Below are 27,933 nucleotides of genomic sequence, written 5' to 3'. Positions count from 1 at the left end.
GTGGGTATGGGTGAATTTCTACTCTTCGGTCATGTTGCAGTTGTGTGTGTGTGTATACATGGGTGCACAGGGTGGGCTGCACATGTTCTGCTCTAGGTCACATGACCAGAAAGGAGGAACTTTTCTGGAATGTTTTTCTCTACAGCCCTTGGCCAAACCTGGCCCATTTTAAACCTGATCCTTCTTTGCCAATATCTCGACCCGCACCAAATTTGGTCCCATTCTGTTCTGTGCTGACGGTGCTGGATGCCATGAAATGCAGAAGTCTGCTCTCTCCCCACTCTTCCCAACCTAGTTTTACTAACATGTAACCTGAGAAAGAGTTCTCAAGATTGCAGAAGGAGGAATTGATTAAGTGCTGCCAAGTTGGTGTTGACTCTTAGTAACCACATAGAGGGAATGGGTAGGGGGAAAAGAGAGAAAGGATGCTGGGGAGAGAAACCAGGATGAATGAGAACCTAGAAGTACATAGAGAGCAACTGGAAGACATCTTAAGCGTTCACAAGAACCCAAAGCAATCCAAATCCACATGATTGTGCAAGAGAAGGTTACTCTGCTAACTTGTGGCAAGTAGCCAGTTTTCAGTTTCAAGACTGCAGAGAGAGGTGGCTGTTGATTCCTGATTTGAGTCACATTACTAATTTTATCTGATTTGTGTCTCACCTTGACTTCCTACTGGGGAGTGGGGGTGAGGGAAATTCATTCATGTATGTATTAAGCTGATGAAAAAAAGAGAGCTCAAATTCCATGCCTGCTGCTCCATGCAAGAATGCCAGTGATCAAAGCCTCTCACCACTTCACCCACCAATAACTAACTAACTAACTAACCAGGTGGAATGCTTGTAATTTTTGTGTCTGTTTGTTCTTTTTCAGTTCTGGGAAGTCATCAGCGATGAGCATGGAATTGACACCACGGGAAATTACCACGGTGATTCACCATTGCAGCAGGAAAGAATTAATGTGTATTTCAATGAAGCTTACTGTAAGTACTTGGGCAAGCAAATTTGCTTGCACATGCAATTACAGAGGTTAAAAATAGAACATGTTTATCATTTACTTATTGCTTCAACTTCTATGCCAGAGACACAGAGTGCCTATATACCTATAACATAACATAATAATAAAATGCTTTGTCGTCTTCCACTGCCATGAAATCTACTTCTTATAAAAATGGTCAAATGAGACTTTCCCCCATCTAGAAACTGCTTTATGTGTTAGAACTGCAACATCAAAAATTCTCAGTTTACATTAGACTAGGGTCGGCAAACTACAGGCCATGGGCCAAAACTGGCCCACTGGTGGGGAATTCTGGGAGATGAAGTCTGCACATTTTAAAGTTGCCAAGTTTGAAAAATACTGCTGTAGAGATAATTTGCAATAGCGGCAAGAATGCCCATCCTATTATCATTTACCTTTGAGTAAAGCCATGACACCCTGTAGGATTATAGTGCATTTAATATTTCACAGCTGTATATATTATCTCAAGATACAGCTGGTAAATAGTTTTGGATTTCAAATACTTTGCTGTACAGCAGAGAAGATATGGTTGCAAAGTCTGCAGCATTTTAAAATCATCCACCTCTTTGAAGATGTTTGATATTTCCTTCCAAAATACATTTCTTTGGTCAAATTGTGTGGATGTAATGATTTCCTTACTGTTGTGAAAGTCCTATGGGTATTTCACCAACTTAATATAAATTCCCTAGATGTTCATAGCTTTAAATACATTGCCATCTAATGGACATAGAGGGAATTGCATAAACATTTGATGCTCCTCTTGCCCACTGTAAGGATGTATATTTCTTAAATGTTTATCTATCTATCATCTATCTATCTATATCCCGTGTTTATCATTTTTATAAATAACTTAAGACGGCGAACACACTTAATACTCCTTCCTCCTCCTATTTTCCCCACAACAACCCTGTGAGGTGAGTTGGGCACTGGCCCAAGGTCACCCAGCCAGCTTTCATGCCTAAGGCAGGACTAGAACTCACAGAGTCCTGGTTTCTAGCCCAGCACCTTAACCACTAGACCAAACTGGCTCTAATGGTAAAATGTAACCATTTTTAATTTGTTTATTGGTCACAGAGATATGCTGTGAGAATGAAGATTGTGGGCAGTGTTCCAACAGTTTTCCTAAACTTACTCCTAATTAGCAGCGGATTGTCCAACATGGCATCCCTGCCCATTCTTGTGCCCCTTTAAAAAGGTCATAGGGTGGGGCTGATGTGTTAGGGGCCAGCTTGCTAACCCCACTTTGAACTGATATGTCCCTGGCTGAAAGTCATCTTTGAGTGCCAGTAGACTTTGGGAAGCCTCCAAAATAAGTCAAACCATGCTCTAGTAATTTCAACATCATGTTGACTCCTCACCCCAAACTGCTTACATCCCAGTTTAAGAAAAATACCAATCAATCCTACTATGTTTGCTCTAGCATGGTTTGGGTGAATTTTGCTTTTGCTGGAGTGTTTTAAATAAAATCTATAGACTTAAAAAATGTTCAGGTAAGGCCTACAGGTGACTATTTATCATATCTCTGATCTGTTGTGTTGCAGCTCATAAGTATGTTCCTCGTGCTGTTCTGGTAGACTTGGAGCCTGGAACCATGGACAGTGTGCGGTCCAGCAAAATAGGTCCACTCTTTCGGCCTGATAACTTCATTCATGGTATGTATATGATGTTACTTATAAACATAATTCAACAAGCGGATATTCACAGAAGCAACATACCTGACGTTCATCCCATTGACTCAGTAAGATATCAGTATCTTTAATCATTGCTTCAGAACACCTAACAGCCTAGTTTTAATGAGGGAAAACTTAATTCTGGTCTTCAGGCTTAAAGTGAAAGCCTAAAGAGATCACAGAAGACCTATATAAAATGTTCAAAGATTAAAAAGTTCTTGAGATAATTAACCTTAAGAGGAATGTTTCCTCAAGTCTCTTTCCCTGCCTCTATAACTTTTGTTACAACTCTTCCCACATAGAGATACCCACATCATTCTTTATATAATTAATTACAAACTTATGTTAGCTGAAGGATTTGGATTTTGGGGATGAAAGTTTTGTAGATTGTTTAGCAAGGAAATAATTAAAGATGACAACTTTCTGAAGATTCCCTAGAGATGAAACTGGAAGATCTACCAAAAGCAAACGAACAAATCCAACACCTGTAACAGTTCCATAATTGATAGCCTCCTAAAGGTTAATATAGTATTACACAAGGTTTTATAAATTACAGACTAGTGTATCAGATGAAAGCTGTGCTCCACAAAAGCTTATGTAATAATATATTAAGGTACAATAAAACTTTGAGTTGTATGTGTTGCAAGAGACAACATGGTTGCCCTCTGGAATCCTATGCATATTTACTAAGAAATAAATGCAAGCACATTCTAAGGGCCTTACATCCAAATAAGCACATACCTTAAACAGAATCCATCTTGTGTCTACTAATAAAAAGATTATTTGGTAACTTCCTTCCTAAAAGACATTGACAGATGTTACTGCCAATGCACTTATTTTTTAAATATACGCAATTTTTTTAAACATTATAATTAATCTTTCTTAAAAATAGTTGTTAATATGTAACATTATATATAATAGCTTCTTAAATATGTAACTACTGTACAATGACTAAATACTTTGAAAAAAACTTAATCTTTTATACAATAAGCTATATGGTAGAAAAAAAAGAGAAAAAAACCTTTATTAAATAAACTAAGGGCAGGGTGGGGGGAATAGAGAGAAAAAATTAAAAAGCCCTAGAAATAAAAATGGTAAACAACAAAAAAGACACACAAAAAACACCCCATCTCTGTTCAAAAATAGTAAATAAACAAGAGTTTCCAACCCATCTCCTAGTTACGCTGAGGGTTGTTTTACAACACTCGGTTGCTATGAGTTTTTATTTTTTGTATAGTATGTACTTTATTTATTTTTATTGTAAGCCACACAGTCATGTATGTGAGATGGGTTGCTATATAAATTAAATAAACAAATAAATACCCCACCTAAATTATATCTGATGCTAAATCCAAAAGAAAAAAAAAGTTTTATCAAATGATTGAAATTATATACTTCCTTCAATTTCATCATTGCTGCTTTTGAACAAGGAATTAAACCTATAGATTATGTTGCTTGGCCTTGCCTCTCCTTTTAAAGCTAGTGCAAAGCTTAGAGTTAAGTCAGCTTTTAGAGCCTGGGACACAAGCCTTCTTCCAGAAGGACATGATCACCTTTTTTTCAAGAGTTCAACCTCAATGTATTCCAAGTTCTTCAAAGACTGAAGTGGGCGGCTGTATTAAATCTAAATAATAATAACAACAACAACAGTTTTTAACAAAACACATGTTTAACCTGCAACTGCCTTCCAAGAACCTAGTTCACCAGAGTAATAATATTTAATCTATAAAGAATTATAAGTGGAAACACCCACAACATCTGTACCAAAATTGATTACATCTTCAGCATAGAAAGGATGAGAGCCAACTTTTTTAAAACATTCTTTGAAGAGTTCAATAGATCCTATAGAAAAATTTTGCTGAACTAACTGAGTTTTAGGGATTAAGAAACTTACCTAACATTTCTTAAAGCTTGAAGCCATTGATTGGGCCATATAGGATACTCCAATTCTCTATTCTGAATTTCTTGTATATCATCCACCTTTTTATCGTTTTAATTTTTGTTGGTAAAAATAATTTGCCAATTAAGTCTCAACAGAGACCCTTTGCATGCCTGTGGGGTTTTAGAGACCACAAGGACATCAGGGCCAAACAATGTACATAACAAATATGTACATAACAAATACAGTTTTAACTGTATTTAGGTATTGCTGTTCAGCATTTTTAGTTAAATACAGCTCAGATATATCTGACTGGCTTCAATGTTGGAAAAGTAACCTAATTCCTGCTATAATTAGAACCAAGAATTTGCCTGGATAGCGAGGGTATGAAAGAGTAACTCTCTACTTGAGCCCGCAATAGTAGATAATATCATTTATATTCCAGTATGTGACTGACATTAGGCCAATAGAATTGTTAAAAATGAGGAAAAACAAAACCACCACCAACTTCAGAGAGGTGTAATTTTAATAGGGGGATCCTGGATATTTGTTCCTTCCATAAAAGCAATAACAACCCTAATTGGACTGATATAGAATTTTTTAGTCCATCTGGATTCTATCATATTTTATATTTAAATTTATTGTTTTATAATTGTATTGAATTTTAACTTCGTTTTTATTGTAAACTGCCTAGAGTCCCTCCTTTGCGGGGAGATGGGCGGTGATACAAATTTAATAAATAAATAAATAAATGTTATCAATCTGCTTAAAATATTTCAGTGGAATCAACATAAGTTTTGTTCTCAAATATATATAGGTCTTGATGCAAAATTTATTTTGACAACATTAACTCTTCCCCACATGTAAAGGGGTATTTTCATCCACCTCTTAATATCTTACTAGCATTTAGGAGGACTGCTTCAGGTCCTGCTTTGTTTTAGAGCTAAGCTTTTTGCATTTGGGTAGAGTAATTAACTTTTCAAATCAATTGCTGATTATTCAATTGACTTCTAGCCAGCTTTCTTTCTATATGTTTACAGGAAATTCAGGTGCTGGAAACAATTGGGCAAAGGGTCATTATACTGAAGGGGCTGAATTGATTGAAAATGTAATGGACATCGTGAGGAATGAATCTGAAGGATGTGACTGCCTCCAGGGCTTTCAGCTGATCCATTCTCTTGGAGGTGGGACAGGGTCTGGAATGGGCACTCTTCTGATTAACAAGATCAAAGAAGAATATCCTGATAGGATTATGAACACTTTCAGTGTAGTGCCCTCACCCAAAGTTTCGGACACTGTCGTTGAACCATACAATGCCATCTTATCTATCCACCAGTTGATAGAGAATACAGATGAAACCTTCTGCATTGACAATGAAGCTCTGTATGACATCTGCTTTAGAACACTGAAGCTCCCCACACCAACCTATGGAGACCTAAACCACTTGGTGTCTCTCACCATGAGTGGTGTCACTACCTCGCTTCGCTTTCCTGGCCAACTCAATGCAGACTTGAGGAAGCTGGCAGTCAATATGGTGCCTTTCCCCAGACTTCACTTCTTTATGCCAGGATTTGCTCCACTAACAGCTCGAGGCAGTCAACAATACCGAGCTCTCTCAGTCCCAGAACTTACACAACAGATGTTTGATGCTCGGAATATGATGGCAGCTTGTGACCCACGTTATGGGCGGTATTTGACTGTGGCGTGCATCTTCAGAGGCCAGATGTCTACGAGGGAGGTGGATGAGCAGCTATTGTCTGTGCAGAATAAAAATAGCAGCCACTTTGTGGAATGGATCCCCAACAATGTTAAAGTGGCTGTTTGTGACATTCCTCCTCGTGGGCTAAAAATGTCTGCCACCTTCATAGGCAATAACACAGCCATTCAGCAGCTCTTCAGTCGTATCTCTGATCAGTTCTCAGCAATGTTCAGAAGAAAAGCATTTCTCCACTGGTACACTGGTGAAGGGATGGATGAAATGGAATTTTCTGAGGCAGAAGGCAACACGAATGACTTGGTTTCAGAGTACCAACAGTATCAGGATGCAAAAGCAGATGTAGAAGAATATGAGGAAGTGGAGGAGGAGGTCAGGGAAGAAGAAAAGGAAACAGCTTAAATGGAAGAGCAAAGACTGACCTTTGGTCTTTAAAAATAACAATACTTTACTAATATGTGCTGATTATCACCAATTAAAGTGGCCAGATTCACTTCCAAAAAGAACTTTTATTAAATCAAATGCAGGGACAACCACTACCATGCATTAAGCCAAGTTGTATGTAACCCAGTTTTGATTTAAAAATGCATTGCAGAACTAATCCAACTGCTTACTTTTTGATTTAAATTAAGCATTTCAACTTGGGCAAAGAGATGAGTACTTCCTCTGAATCAGTGCCTTAACTGCTAGTATTTTTTTTAAAAAAAAGGAAAGGTAAGCATATGACACGCTAGATTAAAAGGGCACATGAAGGTTTATCAGCTCTCGCTGCATGCAAGAATGACTAGATTGGGGCAGTATGTCTCCATCTATATCAAGAGATACATCCAAGAGATACATCCAGTGTCTGGATGAAAATCAAAATGAGAATGTAACTGGTCAAAATATACATTTTGCTATCTCTCTATCTAGAACCTTGTCACTTGGACACATCAGCCAGCTTAGCTAGTTTATCATTGGAGAAGATCTGGTGCACTGCTGTTCCCATTTGTATTTCACTCATCTAGTACATTTAAGCTTTTGCAGGTTAAAGATGAGCAGCCTAATGAATAAAAGCTCTACTTAAGCTGTTAACAAGAAATTAAAAAATTATTGCCCCTTAATAGTTTAGCTGACCTACATTTTATGTGGACTTCTGAACCTATTAATTGGACAGACATTCCTTTCACTGGATCAGCTCTCCCCATTAGGCAAGAAAGTAAGAATGGTACTGCAGGATGGAACTGAAAGGTCCAAAGTTCTTTTTTTCCACCAGCTAAACATTCTGGAAAGAGTTCAAGTGAGGCATGAAGTCAGTTGCCCTCATCATCATCTATAAACATAAGTCAGTTGCCTTTGAACACAGAGGTTTTATTTAACCATGACAGTTAAAAGCCATTGATAGATTTAGTTTTTATTAATTTACCAGTCATTTAAGGAGTTCTAAAAGTTATTATTTCTCCGTTGAACCAATTAATATAACACATTTATGCATTATGTGAATACTCTTTTCTCTTTCTTGAATGTACTATTAGTTATCTTCATTGGAAGAACCACAAATATCAACATAGAATTAAGATGACTACCTAACACTACCAATGTCATTGCTAAGAAGCTGTTTATTTCAGTGGGGAGAGCATGACCATAGAGGTGATGCTTTAAACAACATATTTTAGACTAATCCACTTGCAAATTCACTAAAGCAATTTTGCTTTAAATAAAACTAAGAACCCCATCACAGTTGAAAGATTAAATATGCCCATTTATGGGCTGAAGGGCACCAGATGGGTACAATACAGTCTGTGAAAGAAGTGTTACTAAATGTATCAGGACATATTCTAAACACAATATGTCCTTGTCTATGTCTATGTGTATGTATATATATGGAATTATGCTTTGTATTCATATATATGCACACACACACACACACACACACACGTGTGTGTGGCAAAAGTGAGTTTTCAGTGGTATGAGCTAAAGTCCTGAAATGCAAGGGATGGTGGTAATTTGTACATATTTTCATTATAAAAATATGATAGCATGATTTACAAGTTTATTAACTATAGGATTTCATTTATAGGACAGAAAGCATATTCTATAATAAATCTATTGGCCTTTAAGGTGCTACAGGACTCCGCTAGTTTCTCTGTCAAAGATTTTTCAAGGGTAGTTTCTTGTAGTTGCTTGTAGAAATAAATTTGCATTTCTCAACTTGATGTTAGATGTTCTAGATGATATACTGGCAGCAGATGCTGAAGTTGAACACACCTCAAAGGAACCAAATTACAGTGGTCCAGAGGCTCAAGAAATTATAGAATCACCGAACTGGAGAGGGGGACATGGAGGCTGTCTAGTTTAACTTCCTTCTCAGTGTAGCATTCAGTAATTTGTTTAAGCAGTAGCATTATATGAAGCAAACCATCCCTCCACCAGACAATTCAGAGGCTGCCAGCTACAGTATTAACTTACGTTTCTCTTTATCTTGCAGTTTTGCTTTTCAACTTGAAGTGTACTTCAGTGCATTATGCAAATTTCTGTTGAATATTTATACAAAGTATTTATTTTCCCGTAGTATAAAACTGATTTTGCTAGCAGAAAAAAGGAGAAATACTTCTCTTAGCTGCCATTTATTTTACTCATAATTTTGATTTTATTTAAGCTAATGTTACAGTGCAAGTACTATACAATATCCAATAAAAATGAGATTAAACAGAGTTTGTATCCATTTCCATGACTTAAAAAACATCTTGCAGTTTGCACTGTTTGTAGAAATTAGATTATTCCACCATTTCCCAAAGTTCTCAGAGAAGGTTGTCTCTATAGATGTCTAAAACACTTCCAATTCCCCCTCCCTTTTTACTTTCTCAACAAATTGGGAAAAGATGATGAGTCACCACCTTAATTGCTGGCAGTGTTACTTTCTTCAAATGCTTCTTATGTGGGTGTGACTGAACTGTTGAATTTTTGTTTCATCAGTCCAAGGCATTTTGTTCCAAAACATTTCAGATTTATCAACATTTTCTTTTGCATACTTTAGATGCATAGTTTGGGGATGAAACTGGACTAAAGATCTCCTTCTGACAATTCTCCCATACAGATCACTCTTGGTGATCCATGGTGTACCTAACCTATTGAATCTGTAATGTAAAGTAAGTACATTACATTGAAAACTGCATGTAAATAAGCATGCATTCAAGCTTAGGGGAAAATATCATATTTAACTTTGTGCCATGTAGCAGCTTCTCTTCGCTTGGGAATTCACTGAAACACACAAATTGACCACATCTGAAAGCTTAGGGCACCTAACTTTTGCAGGAAATCCTATGTAGCAACTTAAGTGCTAAAAGATTTAAAGCTAGCATTCTACAGTATTAAGGGACTGTGAGTTCATTGAACACAGCTTTGGATGTTATCTGTTGAAGCTGCTCTTTTAATATAGGAAAACTACTTGTTGCCATAGATTAAAAATGTTTTTTTTTAAATCCTAAATGTGGTTTTCTTCGCAACATCCACACTATTGCCAAGCTTAATAGCAAACAGAAGACAAGTGAATACAGAAGAATCAGAATGTGAGAAATACTTCCTTAACACACAGCTAATGTTAAGCCATTTTAAATCTGATTTCTTCTACTACAATCAATTTTAACATGTTTAATTTTCCTACTAAAAGCAAATGGAATTTAGAAGCACTTAGTTAGGACTGGAGTGTGTCCAGGTTCACCAATGAGAAAAGAGCATCATTTAGACTTAATTGCCACACTTTTAAGTTTTAAACATTCAAAAGGTCAAACTACCAGTACATTTTCTTTTAGAAAGGTCTCATTGTATACTTAAATAATGTTGTTTTAAAGCATCAGTATTCATTCCAGGCTAAACTACAGCTTCTCAAATGTTAAAACTACCTAGGTAAATGAGGCTGCACACCTTTATCTACATACTCGGTAATAAGTTATGTTAATCATAGAAGTTAATTCCAGGCAAGCATGATAATTTAAGTGATTGACAAGTTTTAATTGAATTTTCTTTCCACCAAATGTTTGCTGTTAATTATCAATAATATTTTTCCACCACAAAGGACTCAAACATCTTCTGTAACCCCAGTGACCTTGTTAGGTTGTTAAAAACAGACTCAAAATGAAAAAGCTTTTTAATAAGCTACTGTCCAATAAAACCTAGACTGACTGCTTAATTCCCTAAAGAGCTATTTTATTATTGCTTGATAAAACATAATCACTAAAATCATTTGTATTAAGTTTCATTTATTGGCATGTTCATTTATACATATATGGTGATTTCACAAAACGGGAAGTAGCTGTCCATAAGCATACCCACGAGTTGTCATTTTTCCTTTTAGAGAACGGGCCCTGTAAAGGCAGGTAAAATATGCAGTTAAGAATTTATAGCAGCACAGAATGTGAATTAAAATTGAGAGCTTGAGAACTAATATCAATGTACTAGCCCCTGTATTTTTAAAATATTATCCAGTCAAGTTATTCCATTGTGTCAATGACCTGATATGCAAAAGGTGAGAACCTAAAAACATTGAAGCTGTTTCCACATCTTTGAAACAAACACATGAATCTGCATCTTTCTTTGTTATATTTGCTATAGCAATTTTCATTACAGAAAGAGTAAACCACTTTTAAATGCCCATTGTTTTCAGCACTGGGAAATTACTACAGTAGGGACTGACCTATGATGAAGCTAAATAAGGCCACAGACAGGGATGAGGAAGAGTGGAAAGGTGTTGGATGACACAGAACTGAGCATGCTGCTTCTCTGTAACTTAGCATGCAACATGCACCTTCTCCAGCATGCAGCTTCTCTATAACTCAGCATGCTGGCCACCTCCAGTGCTGAATTTCCAGTTCAGTTGGCTTTTGTATGCAGAACAAGAAGAGCACAAATATTGCCCATTGTTTGAGATGGCAAAATCCACTGGAGTAGCCTTACTAACAGCAGAATCAGTAAAACTGTTCCTGCACATCCAATTCCGTTCCTTACAATCATACCCACTCAGCACCCTTCATGCTAATATCTTTCTTGCTGGAGTTTGAACAAAATCTCATGATTCAGCAAAAACACATCAGTAATGTCCTGTTCTTGAACACCGAATTAAATCACAATTTTCTTTTTTTTATGGCTGCATAGATAATCTGCACCATGTAAGATTGAGGGTACAGTTTAATGCTGCAAAACTATATACAGATGTGTGGGAAACAGAAATCTCAAGCGCTTCCTCACTTACTTGTGTGTCATTCCGTTTTGGGTTTTATAATTTTTACATTGGCTCCTGCTGTTTTCTCTGCCTCTGTTTTAAACTGAGGTTTCAGTGCTGCTCTTACTGCCTTTGCACAGATCTGGGAATAGCGGATGTAGCTGAAGGAAAAAGAAATACAGATCAAAAGAATAACAATCTCCTGGATTTAACAACCGTGGAAAATAAGGAAAGCACCCAGAAAAAGTTGAGGGAGGAAGCTGTGATAAAGGACCAGGACCTCTAAGAAAATGGAAGCTGGTCTACAATGGCCCAAGCATTTATTCAGAGGCACATTCCGAAGGTGATACAGCCATCTTGACTAGTGGCCATTGGTAACTCTATTTGCTCTAAATCAGCGGACTTCGCCATATCTTTGGGTGTATCGGTTGGTTAATGTCACAATTGTGTACAGGTGATTGATAGATTTTACATATACAGAACTTAAATACAAATATATTTCATATTCATATATTTTATATTCAGTATTCATAAATTAGAACATCTGTACTTTTATTATGGCTCTGAAACCATGTTTTATTTCCCTGAAGAGTTTTGTTGGCCTTCTTGCTATTCCTTTCTAACAGGCCTTGATAGATAGCTATGCTCATAGAAAGATAAGGTGTACATTCCATAGATAGCTTCTTCGGAGGAAAGGTATTGTTTAATAACGGTCAAGGGGCCCTAGCAAGGATGGAAGGAAGTCCCTGATATGGAATGGTGTTAAGGTGGAGTATGGGTAACTGAGTAAGAGGTGGCATTCTAAGGGAGGAGTTGAATGGAATGTATATAATGTGCTGTAAGGAGAGGGTCCTGCGCAGCCGCCCACCTAACAGCTTGCTGTCATTGCTTCCGCTCTTGGCTGAAAAATAAAGAACTTAATTTCATGCAACTGCCTGTTTCTTTGATCCCGGCTCAGAAACGAACCTGGTAAAGAAATAAAAAAAACCTAACATGATCAAGAGTTATTTTCTATCTTTCATATCCTTGAGAGATGACAGATATCTCTGGGAATGAGGTTATAACTAGGAGTTTTTTCTTCCTTTTCTGTATTAAAAGGGCTTAATTTGCAGGGTGAAGTAGTCCTACTAGCGCTTCCCACCTAAGGCGCCCAAACACCTCGGGACTGGCGGCTTCGCTAGACCCACTTGGTCATCTTCTGGGAGTGGGGAAGTCGGGGCCGCCCACTTCAGCCACCCACCTACCTGAGCCCAGCTTGCCTCCAATAAGACACCATGACGGCTGCTCGAGTCCGAGGACGCAAGGTCGCCCAGTCGGAGAGCGGGACACTTGTTTGCCGCAGCCTAACCCGGAAGCACGGAAAGACCCGGAAACAGAAACCAAGCCGACCAATCACAACACACCTCCCGTCGATGCCCAGTACGGCAAACGGGCTTATTTCTCCACCCATCTCGTTGGGAGGAGGAACCAATCCGTCCGGAGACAACCAATCAGAGCACGGGCTTGTACGGCCCGGCTATTTTCATTGGCTACGTGGTTCGATGAGCGTGGAGTCTATCCTCCTGATGGAAGTTTAGGGTGAGCGTTCCATGTGGTCTGTTGAGAAGTAATATCAGTGTACCAACCCCCCTGTATTTTTTGTATCTTGAGCCCTCCTTGGGGAGCGAGGCACCGCAGAATTTGGGATCTCCGAGTTCTTTGGAGGGGAGGTTGTTTTTTATTGTTGGCGATTACAATTATTTATTTTTCTTATGTATTTTAACTCCTTTTCATTATTATTTATAGAATTAGCTTTTAATTATCCCATATATTCTTAAAACGTGTTTCGAAAATGTTAACTGGGTGTTGGGAATGCGGCAGAATTATGCCGTTGCTTGTCCTGCTGCATTTCTGAGTTCCCCAAAGCAGCATGGGGTTTAGAAGTTTCAATTTTGTTCTCCGCTAGCAAAGCAAACAAGAAATGGATCCTTTCTATTTTAATGTTAATATATGGTATGAAATTAAATCTGCTAAACAAGGGGAAGCTTGAAGGTGGACTCAATGCAATAAACTGTATTCAGGCGGGAACTAACAATGCCCAGCTTCCTTGCTCAATGGGACAGATCCGGGAAAGAGAACCAAGGTTCGGGTCCAGGTAGTTGCCTCACTGGTGATGTAAAATTGGGGAGTGTAGTATGTAATTAATTAGGCACTATTGATTAGCACGTTTTCTGCGTCTATATAATTCTCACTGACCTAAGCTCAGGGCTCTCAGCTTGCTTTGGCTGGGGCCCAGCAATCCCTGCATAGGTATCTTAATTTAAAAAAAAAAATCAAACTCACACCTCCATTGCTCTCATTTCAGTGGAGCTGGCTTTTCCCTATGACAAAAGAATAACTGTATGGGACCCTGACAGACATCAATGCCTGAACATCCTGTTTTGACTTAGAGTGACAAGGCATTCTGTCAAGCCCTCCTTTCCGTGCAGCTCTAAGATACTTGTGCAAAGCTATCCTACCCCTCCAAATTTAAGAAAATCATAGAATTGTTGAATTATAAAGTTGGAGGGGACCAGAAGGATTGACCATGAAAGGTGGCCATCTAGCCACCTCTTAAAACCTCATGGAGAATGCACAACTGTAGGTAGACTATTCTACTGTTGTCCAGTATCAGGAAGTTTGTCTTTATATTTAAAGAAAATGTTGGTACCTGCAACTTATACCCATTATTTCTGGTTTTAGTTTGTGGCAATGAAACTGACCATTTTCCCCATAGCACAGTGATACCACCTCTTCCCTCAGTCTTCAAACTGCAATTAAATTCCTTTTCAAATTCCAAATTAAGAGCCAGTTTGGTGTAATGGTTAAGGTGGTGGACGAGAAACTGGGGGACCAGGAGTTCTAGACCTCCCTTATGCACGGAGGCCAGCTGGGTAACTCTGGACTAGTCACCGTCTTAGGTGAACCCACCTTACAGGGATAGTGTCATGGGGAAAATAGGAAGGAGCATTATCTATACTGCCCTGACTTACACAAAATAAAGGTGGGATATAAATCCAATTAATCAATAGGCCTAGGGATCAGGAGGTGTGACTGAGCCCATACAATGGCTGTGTTAATTGGTTACTGGCGAGTTCGTTTTTTATGTTGCTTTTAACTATTGTTAGCTGCCCAGAGGCATGAACTTGAGATGGGTGGCCATATAGAGTGAGTGAATACTTGATGCAGAACCATTAATACCAACTCTTAGAGTGTGATTAGCCAGCCAGTTGAGGACCTACCATACTGTAGCACCAAACAAACTACACTTTAATAGTTTTTCAATAAAACTGTTTAGTAGAACATTCAAAGGGTTTTCTCTTTCTAAAACAATGCTGCTTAGATTAGGAAAAAAAGATTATTTAGAAAAGGGCTGATTGGGAAAAACAAGGAAAATCAATAGTCATACACACATAATTTGAAATAAAAAGGAAACTGAACATATGCAGAATGCTCTGCAAAGAATGGCCTGAGACTGCAGCTTTGACCTTCTTAGCTGTACTAGGGCTGCTGGCCAAGACAGAATCTCCACTCCCTTTGTTGCCTGAATGATACCTGCTTGCCATTCACCATGGTCAGTCTGGATTGCTCCTGTTCGTTACTTAAGGAGTAGTATTTTACTTACTGAATTAAAACAGAGATTAGAGTTATCAAACATTAACCATTTTAATTAACATTGTCTCTATAAAATGTTTTTGCAGTTTTTTAAAATGAAAAAAGACAAAACATAACCCAGTAGAAAAATATTTAACATTCAAATGCATCAGTAAATGTTTGCAATCAGACCTCACCTCACAAGAAACAATACTTTCTACTGAAATGTTAACTTTTAAAACTAGTTCTAGGTCCATATTATTTACAGACATTCTTAAGAACAAAGTATTCCATGCTAAATACCACAATGAGTATTAAGGGAATTAGAATTTAGAAATTAAGATATGCCTACAACCCATTAGCTCTTAAGTCATTTATGATAGATACCAGAGTTCTACAGCCCTGTACATCAAAGGTACCTGTTTTACATTGCACTTGTACCACAGGCATAAAAGCCTTTTGGGTTTTCCAGTTGTTGAATATATAAATACTCCCCTGTGAAGAAAGAGGACTATTTTGATGTTGGAAGTGAGCTATTGTTTTACCTATGGAATTTAGGGGTACTTGTTCTGAGGCATCTAGACTTCTGTGGATAGAAGGTGGGAGAATGTGTGTGTGTGTGTGTGGTGTGTGTGTATATATTCCCCTGATTTTGTTTTGTTCTTTAAGAGTTAAAAACAACAAAATACAATTTAAGAGACTTCAGTTGTCTGGAGTATATAAATCATGATTATGCATTTCATTTAAAATGGAGAAGTGATTTCTACCCACAAATGTAGCTATTACACAAATTCTGATTCTTAGAAAATGGAGGACCAAAATGAGTATGTTCAACAAGTTGCATTTTTCAACAATTAAACTATCTTTACCAAGTAGAGACTCTGAAAAACTGAAATCGTAACATTTTGAGCAAAGCCACCTTTAGTCCACATCCAATTATATAGCATGCAGTTTCTGCCAAATCCAGAAATTGAATACTACAAAGCTTTCAAAATTGTGGAGCTTCTGTAAGCATAGATGTTAAGTGTCAAACTCTTCATGTTAGCAAATTGTAACTTTCATGAAAGCAGCCTATAAAAAAGCATTTTAGAATGGATTGTATTTCAAGTAATAGCTTTTGTTCTTCGAAGCCAAACCCTGTAACAAACTGCTCAAAATCCTGTGTCCAGAATATATTCCTGCGAGCACATAAACTGTCTTGAATGCCTGCATTCCAGTTTAAAGGAATGTACAACCCAACAGAAAGTCATCCATGTCGCCTTCACATACAGATTTAGGTAAGTTCTCTTCAAAATTTTAATTTAAAAATCTGGACTACTGATCCATTTTTGATTAGGTAGAAGAATAAATATTTCCAGCTTTGAGGAAGTTTGAAAGTGTTCCTTTCAAAATATCAGGCCTAACAACTCATGCACAGCTTCTATACTATTCTTCCATAAAAGCTGCAGCTGCTATAGGAGATCTCATATTTCCTCTTGCCGAAGAAGTGAATTCCTCTATTTCAGCATTAAGTTTGCTGATTACCCATTCCAATGCTTCACGTCCCTGTAAAGAAACAGATTCGTTACTGAAACAAGTCCAGTTATCTCAGAGGTCATAATAATGTAAAGAAATGCGACTGATCATAAATATTAATCATACCGGTATTCCTTTAACATTTAGAGCCACGGGGTTAAGGAGTGTAAGGTCTGTGCAGTGTATTCAGAATAAGCTTTTTTGTGGGGGTGATGGTTCATGTTTCAGTGGCCAACTTAAAAAAAAGTTCTGTTTGCTCAGGCTTTTGGAAGCACAGGTAGTCCTTGACTTGCAACCATTCATTTAGCGACCGTTTGAAGTTACGACGGCGCTGGGAAAAAACAACTTGCGACTGGTCCTTGTACTTATGGCTGTCACAGTGTGCGCACAAACACACATGCCCCCCCCCCACAGCCACATGATCAAAATTTGGGTGCTTGGCAACCAGCAAGTATTTATGACTATTGCAGTGTCCCAGGGTCACGTGCTCGCCATTTGTGACCTTCCCCAGCCAGCTTCTGACAAGCAAAGTCAATGGGGGAAGCTGGATTCACTTAATGTCTATGTGATTCACTTAACAACTGTGGTGATTCGCTTAACGGTCACTGCAAAAAGGTCGTAAAATTGGGTGTGACTCACTCAATCACCACCTCACTTAGCAAAGGAAGTTCCGGCCCCAACTGCGATCATAAGTTGAGGACTACCTGCCTTTGATCTGTATTACCTATTGGCTGCTGCCCTTTGGTTTTTATCACGATACATTTTAATCAGGCTGTCAATACCACAAATACCTTGGGAAGGAAGGAAGGAAGGAAGGAAGGAGGGAGGGAGGGAGGGAGGGAGGGAGGGAGGGAGGGAGGGAGGAAGGAAGGAAGGAAGGAAGGAAGGAAGGAAGGAAGGAAGGAAGGAAGGAAGGAAGGAAGGAAGGAAGGAAGGATCCTTAAACAGAAGTCATGGAAAAGCAGATCAACCCAAAGGAAAAGCTACCCATTGTAAATGTAAGAGAGATTGGGAAAACTGACAAGAGAAGACATATGCCTATCTTTCAGTTAGTTTTAAGTAGAGATACAGTAGCTTAAATGGATAATATAATATGAAGGGAGAATCTAAATAGTGAAAAATTCCACTACGCCAGCAAAAGCTTCTCAGGTTCTATGTTTTTGCCTCTTTCAGGTATAAACACTTGGGTTAACAATTCAGCAACACATACTTCAAGAACATTTGTCAGATTAATTTTGTTAATTATGAAATATCCACATTTCATTTACTAAAATATTATTTAGGAAGTCTATTATATATTTTGACATTTTGTAAGGATGCATCTATGTTAGTAGCTTTCGGCAAGAATGTTTCTGGCCTCACATCATTGATAATTCTGACTGTAATGCTTGAATTAAGAAAAGATTCACTCTTCTACCTCAACACTTCTGAAGATGATCGGGGTAAGAGCACTTCATGATGCTCTGAGTGCTATTTTTAGCTATGCTTATTATCAATATGATCAATATTGCTATCTTTTCTTTTTAATTCTTAGTGACTTGTAAATTTTGATTAAATGGCTAAAAGCAATATATTATCAAAATAGGCTCACAGTGAAAAAACATCTGTGTAAAGTCTCACAGCCGTATTACTTCCTTTTCTTTCTCCCACTAACAGATGGAAGAAAAAGGAAATCATTCAGAGTATCCTCAAAAGCTTGAAATGGCTAATATAATATAATATAATACAATACAATACAATACAATACAATACAATACAATACAATACAATACAATACAATATATATAATATAATAAATATAATAAAATATAATATAATATAATACAGCCATTGATCTTCTATTTCCATTCCATCCCAACTTAAAAAGCAGCAGAAATACAGTGGTGTCTTTGCCTGTCTGCCTTGCCAGTTCTCTTATAAGTTACAACAATCATTCAAGATACAGTTATTTTTCCAATATTAGCAGTAAAGATATGACCTGCATGAATAGTTGAGTTCCCCTTTCATGATCACAACTTACAGCTGCAAAAGCTCTGCATTTTCTGCAAAATTTAGACACTCACCTGCCATTCTCTCCTTCCCTCTCAAAGTAAGTTGGCAATACGTACTTTTTTAGCATTAGAAGAAATTGTGTTTTCCATTAGTCCTTCTAGGTAACTGCTGAGACTAACTCCTTTAACACAAATTGTTGCTTCTTGAGTCAAAATAGTTCTGTGGGAAAAAAGGGACAATAGTTTACCAATTTACTTCTCAAAAAATACTAAGGAGCTACTTTCGTTCTTCATATGTCTACAAAAAGTTTCGCATATTATAACCACCACCAATCATTTTCCACAGGGAATAGGGTGTTTGCAGATCCACTAAACTAGTATGGAATGGGCAACCAATAATGTCAGAGTTACTTTGACCCCCAAGTTTTGTGTGTGCATGCGCGCGTGCACGTGCGTCTGTCGGGCTGAATCTTGGAATCCATTCTGACAAAATTACTGAAAAGAGTAGTTTTCTGCCATAATAATATGTAGTATATGCCTCAGTATGTATGCCAGGCATGTCATAATTGCAAAAGCAAAGGAAACATCAAGACCCCCCCCCAATCCAGCCTTGCCCATATTTGAGTTCTGAAATGTGCTATGGCCCTCTCCTATGCACAAATGTTAAATGTGGCCTCAGTCACAAAAAGTTACTCATCCCGAGAGAAGCATACAACCTGAATCCCAGGGTCACAGATATAACCTCAAAGCATTGCTTACAGCTCCCACAGCCCACAAAAAATGCCCTAAATTCATGCTTTTTACTATGGTAGTAAAGGAAAACACATAGTTGAAGCGCCTCTGTGGTCGTAAGTGCAGGCAGGCTGCCAAGCACCCAAATTTTGATAATGTGACCATGGAGGTGCCGCAACAGTGGTAATTTCGGGCATGGGTCACAAGTCCCTTTGTTCGGGCACTGTCGTAACTTTGAATGGTCACTGAATGAATGGTCATAAGTTGAGGACTACCTGTATAGACATTCCTTCCCTCTTTAAAACAGAAACAAAAAAGAAGAAAAATGGGAGAGAGGTATGGTAAGATAAAGAGGTAGTTGCATTGAGAAAGCAAGAAAAGTGGGGTGGGGGAGCAGAACTGGGTGATGAGCCCAGTAATGAGGTAAGTGGACCAAAAAAAAAAAAAAAGAGAGAAAAGCCATGTTTAAATATTATAACAAGGATTAAATTCATCAAGCAAACAATTCTTCCTATCAACAGCTAATTTTCAGACACATGCTTTGCAAAGCTGTTTACAACAATTTACATCTCATAGTAACTCCTATGTTTTCAACAGTTCCTTCTAAAATTAACTGAAAATTCCTATTTGGGGGCAAAATTCCTTCAATATTCATAGATGCCATATAGGTTATTACTGCTGTAAAGTGGCATTTTACATTTAAGTTCTAATTAAATTACTAGAGATATTTTTTGTATTTTTTTTTTCATTATGACTTCATGTACCTTGAACAATGTTTTGATTTTTAAATGACCTACTGTAATTTGCTAAAGTGCTGAAGGGTTTCATACAATAAAGATATTTTATTGCTCCTATTTATATGGCTGCCCATCTCACACAAGGTGACTCTGCGCAGCGTACAACAAATTGTTTTTTACTTATTCACTGTTTTTATTCAATCGTTATAAAGAATAAAGTAATTATTAAAACATTATCAATTTTTAAAAAAAATATACCAACCCCGTGGAGAGAGCAAGAATGTCAATAATAATGGAGCCATTTAAGAATGTCTCCCGTTCCCAAAGACCCCGAGGTCTGATAACATAGCCAGGTCTTGAGGGATTTCCTAAATAATAGCAGGGAAGGAGCAAGCCTGATTTCAGGGGGGAGAATGTTCCACTGAGAGGGAGCTACAGCAGAGAAGGCACACTGCCTGGGACCCACTAAATGCAAATCCCTGGCCGATAGAACCCGTTAACATGTCTTCCCTGCCAGATCTAATGGGACAGGCTTGATCTAATTGGGGAGAGGCGGTCCCTCAGATAACCTGGCCCCATGCCATGACTGTTAGAGTAAAATACTGAAAACATATTACTTACTTTTCTGGCTCTTGAGGATGTGGCTTATAAATTAGTCTCTCATCTACTGACACCAGATTTGTAAATGAAATCTGTAAGAAAATTAATTTATGCAGTAAGCCTCAGCATTAAAAAATAATTTAGTGAACACAACTTGTGAGAGCATAATTTAATAAAGATAGATTGCATTGGCTTCCTCAAATACAGACTTCATTGTACTTTTCTATAAGACTACATGATACATAAATGCACTATGATCTAGAAAGAAAGCCACAATGAAGTAACCTGTTTCACTTTGGAAGGACACCAGTTTAGAAAAGACTGTCAATTTTACAAAGTACAATTGGGTACTTGCTGGGTACAATCTGAAATACTAAGGACTTTAGAAGGAAAAGCACACGGTATCTCTGCCACCAAACCCTTCTAGTGTTCTGCCACCTCTGAAGAGATACTTGGAAGTATGAAGATACAGGAACGAAGTCTATTAGAAATGTTTAAGTTAAACAATTTTTCTAATACTTACATTAGTAGACTTGAGCTCCATTACTTTCTCAACTGGGTCAACTACAGAGTGCTCTTGTACATAGGTTCTCATTCTACAAACACCAATAAGCTAGAAGACAAACGTGACATTATGTGCATTGCGACATGAGCACAGCATCAAAAGCTTAACAACATTATGCTGTTTCAGGCACATGAGATAAAAGAAGAACCATCTAGAGTTCTCACCCTCTTGCACTGGGTCCTCCTTCCTTAAAGGTTGTTTAAAAATATAAAATCTATCTATCTATCTATCTATTGTATTTTTACGCTGCCCATCTCAAAAATGACTCTGGGCAGTTGGATTCTCCTGATTCTCTACCCCTTCCCTTTTCAACTGTACTTAATTGAAACATTTTAATGGCTTTTCCACTGAAAGAGTAACTAGATAGTTTCAGAACAAGTTTCAACTATGGCACAAATTCCTTAGAAATGTTTATTCGTATTTTCTATTGATAGTAATGAGCATGGCCCAATCCATGAAGGCTGTTAACCCAAAAGTGAGAGCTGATTTCAAGAAATTCAACTATTAGTTGCTTAGGTACAAACCTAGTAGAAAACTATAGTTTCCAATGTATTAAGGATGAACAATCTCTAGATATTGACAGACCATAGCATCCTACAGCCCTAGCCAGTATGGCCTTAGCTATATCTGGAGGGCTGTAGGCTCCCTGTTCCTTTGCTATGCATAAACAATCTTGCGAAAATTTCAAGCTCATGTGCTTTATCCTGTTTCCTATTCTACATCAGAAGTTTTGCTTTGGGTTTTGAACTAACCATAATTAATGTATAAATTCCATGATTCAGAACAATAATTTAAAGAATCTGAAGGAATGGCTTGATCCTGGCTTATTCTTAATGTATTTTGATACTTATTTTAAGGTCACAAGAACTCTGGTTCACTTAAAATCAGAAAGTCAATTTTTATTTAGTTTTGTAGCATGCTGAGTAGGAAAGGAAAAAAGTATGACCCTAAGTCTCATTCGCACAGCTTCTTTTTATATCTAAACAGAGATTGACTACAAAAAAGTGAGTAAGTGAGGGTATTCATCCCAAGAGCATATATCAGGGGTGTGCAAATCAGGCAAAATTCAATTCAGGTAAAATCTCATTCAGACTTCCAACTTGATTCAGAAAGCTAAACCTGACTTGGAAATCCAAACTGAATTATTAAAAAAAAAAAAGGTTCTCCATGTGTGCAGAAGTCATTACAATTCACTATGAAGCACCTGATTTGAAACAATGCCTATTCTAAATCTGATGTGACTGAATCTCTTTCAAATCAAATATGTGAATCAAATATACACATCCCTAATACTTGCAGAATTCAATGATCAACTTGGAGCTATGACACGTATGTTGGTACTGCCTTAGTTATGCACCCACAATGGAGGAATGGACTGTAAAGACGGCACAATTAACAGAAATGGCATAACTGACCTGCCTGGTCGGGGATAAAACAATAAGTACTTTTACAAAAGACTGGAAACCTTTTATGGGCTTTTTGCTGAAAATGGAAAAAAGTGAAATGGTGATTTCTGGATTTGCTGATTGAAAAAATTGTAATGTTATCTTAAAGAGAGAAGACGGATAATGTTTGTTTGTAGCTGTTGCAAAGATCGGAAGTTGCTTCTTTATCTTTTTTTCTTTTTCTAACTATTACTTTTTGCACTTTTTCTTTTATCTTTCTTCTGTTTTCTAACTTTCCTTTATATACTTTCATGTTTGTATTTTATCTACGTAAAAAAAATTCAATAAAATTATATAAGAAATGCCCTAGTTATACAACTCTCTCCAATATTTTCTATTTAAATTCTATAGAAATTAATATAGGTTTAAATGAATAGAAATATATAAATATGTATTTATAAACTAACATTTATTTCTCAATGTATAGAACTTTTTTAGTATTTATATTGACATTTGTATAAAAATGGTCCTTATATTTATTGTGTTGCTAAAATTACTTAACCAACTAATTTGCATGCTGTCTCAAACAGCATAAAGGATGTAATTTGAGGAAAAAAGGAACAATAATGCAGTTCAACTTTCTGTAATATCTAGTTGTTTAAGACGTAACAGGAACAATGAGCTCATTCATCAGCTACAAAAAGCCGTTGTACAATCCCATGTACCAGTCACCTTTATTATAGAATACTAAATGAATGGGCAGTAGTAACTCTGTGAGAATTTGGTCTATTTCAATTCTGAATGTCACTCAGTTATGGAAATATCCACCTTTTGCATCTTAAACAATGTCAGGAATTTTAAAGAAAATGTAATACAGGGTGCTACAATAAAGGCACTATGCTATATTTCATAAAACCAAAGTCATATGACAATCAGAGAAAACTACTGAAAGCCCTAACTCCTTGTATGACACTTACTGATTTTACAATCGATGGCATTCCCCATTCTGTACTAAGCAGCCGATGGCTATGTAATTTTCCATTAGTATCTACATGCCGGTCCAGAACATCAACTCCAACTACACTGGGATTCATGGGATTTGGGTATTTCTGCATAGCAGCTGTAGTAACAGTCTTCCAGGGGTGACTATAAAGTGAAAACAAAAACACAAGGGTAATTACCTTTCAATTCATTCTGCTACATAAAGCATGGTTGGGCAACCAGCAGCTAGCATGTTGTTCCTCATGGGCCTATTTCTTAAAAAATCTCACCCCCCTCCCCAATATAATCTGACAACAAGCCATATGTTTTTTGGGGGGTGGTGGTATCAAGCCCGCAGTAAGCTTAATTTGAGTATTTTATTAATAATCATATCAAAGCAAATGGCAAAAAGGGGTTTAAAATTAATATTCCCCCAATAATATCACCGTCTTATCCATACAACTGTAGATACAGACAGAAGTATAGCAAAAACGATAGCACCTTTCCCCCAGCAAAATATGTAGATAACCTTCAGATTCAGCAAATACTCTCACCCAAACAGTCAATTTTGTTTGATTTTCATCCAGCCTTTCCACCAGGTATTCAAGTCAGCCTATATAGCATTTCCAAAAATCCTGTGGATTGAGAAGCATCATGTGCAAAAATAAAACAACCCCCCCAAACCCAATGCTCAGGCATCTGACAAAACAAAATAAAAAACTAAACTGAGTTACAGAAAGAGAAAAGCTACCATAAGCAGCTCAAATACATACAACTAGCTAAGTCTATTCTGAGAAGTCAGGAAGGGGCTCACTTAAGTGAATTGTACAGATAAGCTTTAATTGGCTAGCTAGTTCTGAATACGTTGTTCCTGAAGTAAAATAAATTCACATTTGCCTAGAATCAGGTACTACAAGGCTACCTCAGCAGGTGGTAGCATCTAGCTAACCTTATCTGGACTCATGGTAACAAGGCCTGGGTCTCATTAATGCTTGGACGAGAAAGCCATCAGGAAAGTCAAGGGCTGAAGGCTTGACTAATAAGTTGAATGAACATCAGGAAAGAAGCTTACAGAAAACTGCTACAATGCTGCTAAGAAAACTGTATAGATATGTCCAAATAGTCAGTAGGAGCCAAACCTACCTCAAGAATACATTATCTTTTCAGTACAAGGTTTAAACAGGGCTCTACAGCCCAATTGCCTGGATCTGTAGCCATTTCCCATTTCATAATGGGAAAGACACAAGATGGTGCCGAAGTTGTTTGACAGACACCAGGGAGGCCCAGGTTAAAATCCACCCTCAGCCAAGGAAGCTCACTGGGTGTCTATGGGCCAGTCATATGCTCATCCCAACTTTTCTCACAGAGTAGTTGTTTGGGGAAACACTGGGGAAAGTGTGTGACATATACTGCCTTGAATGGAAATCTAATACATAAATAAACAAAATGCATTGTGTCCAAACCCAGGAAACAAAGCAACTTTTAAAATGGTTCATGATAAAATATGTACGGAATACAAAGAAACAAGGAAGCTGGATCCTCCACAGAACACATTTGCTCCAGACAAAGAACAGGACCCACAGTAAGAACAATGAACACAAGAGGCTGTGGACTATGGGCTAAGAGAGTGACAGACAACATATGATCTAAAGGTACATGTTTTCCAGATATATACGAGGTTCCCCCTGAAATACGAACAGCTCCTACCCTACTGGTATTTTGAAGGGCCTTAAAGATCTGGCTCTTCGTCCAGACCTTTGGAGAGGACGACTGACACCCCTTTCTTCCTTTTTGTTCCCCTCTGGGGTTTTGTTCTTTTGTCTTTCTTCCTTTTTGTTCCCCTCTGCCATTGTTGTTCTTTTGTCTTGTGCTGTTTTTGTGGGTTTTTTTGTATTGTTCTTTGTTTTTAAATATTTTTAACAACTGTAAACCACCCAGAGTTGCTGGGAGTCGAGTGGCATTTAAACTTAATTAAAAAACAAACAACAAATAATAATATACCTGAAAAAGGTACAGTGAAGAGTAGAAACAGAAGCACTAAACATTAACATTAGCATCAAGAGGACTTTGGGAAAATGACAGCCCTCTTCAAATACCTGAAAGGTTGCCACAACTAAGGTCTGTCCCTACCCCAGAAAGCTGGCCACAGAATAAAGACCTTGACAAAGGAAGGAAGATTTTGGAAAAAGCTTCCTAAGAACAAGAGCAATTCTAAGCTCTCCACTGCAGGCCATGTTCAAGCACAGCCATTGGCCAAGATGCTTTAATTTGGGTTCTAGCACTAGCAAGGGGTTAGATTTGGAGTGGCCTAAATGACTCCTTTCAAGCCTTCACAACTGCACACACAAAAAAGGTAATACTGCAATCACCAGGACAACTGCTTGTCATAATCACACTGTAAACAAAAACACTATTTGCAATGACTGAACGCTAAATCCTAGCATCCTTAGAAGAATTCCTGCGATTAAAAACAGCCAAGCTCATATCTTCCGCTTTTAACTCCTTTTTTTTCTCTACCAACCACAGTGTTTATAATCAAGCGTACTGTACATTTCACTATTTGTCCTTTAGGGCAGGGAAGGGGAGAGAAACCGCTGCTTTCTACAAAAGAAGTAACCCTGACTTTGGAAAAGAGATGCAGCAAATGCTCAGCCAGGGGAGCGCCCTTTCACGGCCTCCCCAGAGACCGGTGTGTGGCGCGGTGTGGAGTTTTTTCCTTGCCTAGAAATCCCCAAGGGGAGACCTCGAGGAAGACTGAAGGGAGCCGAGGGCTGCAGAGCCCCAAGCCTCTTCCTGGCAGATGCGGGAGCCTCTGACTCCCATGAACACCCTTCACCCTCCTGGGAGGATGATGGGCCCTGCAGTCCGGCGCCCTGGGCGGACACGTGCACCTTCTAGGCCAAGGTTTGGCGAGCGGCGCCCAGGTGGATCTCCCCGCGCCAAGAGACGAGGGAGGAATGAATGAGCTGCCGAGGCTGGCCGCCTGCAGGCGAAGAAGAACGCTCCCCCCGGGGGTCGAGGGCTGTCCAGCGTCCCCTGCTCCCCCGCCGGGATGGAATGGGAGGCTCCGTCACCCTGGTGACCCCGCCGCCGCGCCCCGGTCCCCCTTCAGCTCCAGAGGAGCCGTCAGCGCAACCGTCGCCCCTCAGACGCCTCGGCCACTCACTCGAAGGTGTGCTCCGAGGTCCAAATCTTCATCGTGAGGGCGGCGGCGGTTCCTCGCAACCCCCTTTGGAGACGCTCCCTTCGCCCGCCCGCCGCGACCGAAAAGGAACTCGAGGCGAGAGGGCGGCACCGAAGAAGCCGGGCGAGGTGAAAACCCGAAGGCGCCTGCGCTGCTGGCGCGAGGAGCGGCCGCAGAAGACTGGGTGGGGCCAAGCCTCGGGGAGGCCTCCGATAGGGCGGCTTCCTATTCAGGGCTGGTGACGTCAGAACTGAAACCAACGTCCCTTGTCTCGCCCGGCCCGTTGGGGAGGGCTGTACGGGTGCGCCTGCGCGAAAGGGTAACGGTCTTGCGCAAGCCTGGGGAGAGCGTCCCGTGGATGGTAAATTCTGCGCGGATGCTCCCCGGAACTGTCCCTTCCCATCGCTTCCATTAATACATTCACACGATTGTGGCCTTGAGAGCCGCAGTGAGGGGGACAAGAAACGTCCATACTTTGCATTGCATCGCAAGCACAGGTTAAGTAATTATAGAAGAAGGCTATTCCAGCAGTTAAAAAAGAAAATGGCAGATACTTAAATCAGTCAAACCCTGTACCTCTATGATATATACATGTATTGAAGGCAGCTGAATGGATTGGAATCCTGAGGAGGGCTTTTTTGGTTCTTTTTGCAGGTTGGATGGGGTTTTGTTTTGTTTTAAAGATTTTTAAAGATTTTGATAAATTTCTCCTGAACACAACCTAGAGAAGAGCTGTAAAGCTGGTCTCCCCAACTTGGGTGCATCCCAGCAGTTAGGCTGTAAATCCCCTAATAACCTCAGACTCAGAATTGTGGCATTGGAAAGGACCATGAGGATTTAGTCCAACCTTTTGCAATGTGCAAGAAAACCAATTAAATCCATGAGAGGTGGCTGTTCAGCCTCTTAACTCCAAAGATGGAGACACTCAGCCTCCATAAGTAGCCTGTTCTGCTGTCCTACAGGTCTTGTCTTCAGGATTTTTTTTCTTGAAAGTTAAATGCAAATCTCCAGAGTGCATGGTGAAGGAAGTGCATTTATTTATTACTAACATTTCCATGCTGCTCTACTCCCAAAGGCCAACATCCCCAATATGCTCTCTCCTGGAATTGTTACCTGGAATTTTAGGCTTTATTATTAGCATTTTAATAAAGGTG

At 38.7% G+C, this 27,933-nt stretch overlaps 3 protein-coding genes across 4 annotated transcripts in view; 1 reads left to right on the top strand and 2 right to left on the bottom strand.

The window, feature by feature from the left end:
• The window catches only part of TUBB1 (tubulin beta 1 class VI), a 481,315-nt gene that overhangs the window by 2,003 nt on the left and 451,379 nt on the right, over positions 1-27,933 (top strand). The window contains exons 2-4 of one of the 2 annotated variants that reach the window (XR_010067529.1): positions 874-982; positions 2,559-2,669; positions 5,607-9,403. Coding sequence is in view for 1 of the 2 variants with exons in the window: in XM_063296988.1 (XP_063153058.1) it covers positions 874-982; positions 2,559-2,669; positions 5,607-6,682 (1,296 nt within the window). In the remaining variant the exon portion in view is untranslated. Of the gene's footprint in view, positions 1-873; positions 983-2,558; positions 2,670-5,606; positions 9,728-27,933 lie in introns of those variants that run through there. The other variant, XM_063296988.1, reaches the window with a different exon arrangement.
• The window catches only part of ATP5F1E (ATP synthase F1 subunit epsilon), an 84,261-nt gene continuing 66,829 nt past the window's right edge, over positions 10,502-27,933 (bottom strand). Inside the window, exons 2-4 of the mRNA XM_063296997.1 lie at positions 12,722-12,770; positions 11,508-11,638; positions 10,502-10,623 (exon numbers count right to left, since the gene is read on the bottom strand). Coding sequence (XP_063153067.1) covers positions 11,515-11,638; positions 12,722-12,753 — 156 coding nt within the window. The 5' untranslated portion in view covers positions 12,754-12,770 and the 3' untranslated portion in view covers positions 10,502-10,623; positions 11,508-11,514. The remainder of the gene's footprint in view (positions 10,624-11,507; positions 11,639-12,721; positions 12,771-27,933) is intronic.
• PRELID3B (PRELI domain containing 3B) lies at positions 15,731-26,918 on the bottom strand. Its single transcript, XM_063296994.1, has 6 exons — positions 26,762-26,918; positions 23,592-23,760; positions 21,188-21,277; positions 20,686-20,756; positions 18,713-18,815; positions 15,731-16,634 (listed from the first exon to the last, which is right to left on the bottom strand). Exons 1-6 carry the CDS (start codon positions 26,791-26,793, stop codon positions 16,515-16,517), a joined length of 585 nt encoding a protein of 194 aa, XP_063153064.1. The 5' UTR covers positions 26,794-26,918; the 3' UTR covers positions 15,731-16,514.

This window comes from Candoia aspera, chromosome 3, assembly GCF_035149785.1.
Source record: "Candoia aspera isolate rCanAsp1 chromosome 3, rCanAsp1.hap2, whole genome shotgun sequence".
Lineage (NCBI taxonomy): Eukaryota > Metazoa > Chordata > Lepidosauria > Squamata > Boidae > Candoia > Candoia aspera.
This window is presented reverse-complemented; position numbering and strand designations above follow the sequence as displayed.

What these genes read in the sequence shown, in the direction of transcription:
- PRELID3B (XM_063296994.1), bottom strand. Translation starts at nt 26,793, where the DNA reads ATGAAGATTTGGACCTCGGAGCACACCTTCGA. An exon ending in CATCCTCAAGAGCCAGAAAA is followed by an intron (nt 18,816 to 20,685) that starts GTAAGTAATATG and finishes TTTTTCCCACAG; the next exon opens with AACTATTTTGACTCAAGAAG. An exon ending in TTTCTTCTAATGCTAAAAAA is followed by an intron (nt 16,635 to 18,712) that starts GTACGTATTGCC and finishes GTTTCTTTACAG; the next exon opens with GGACGTGAAGCATTGGAATG.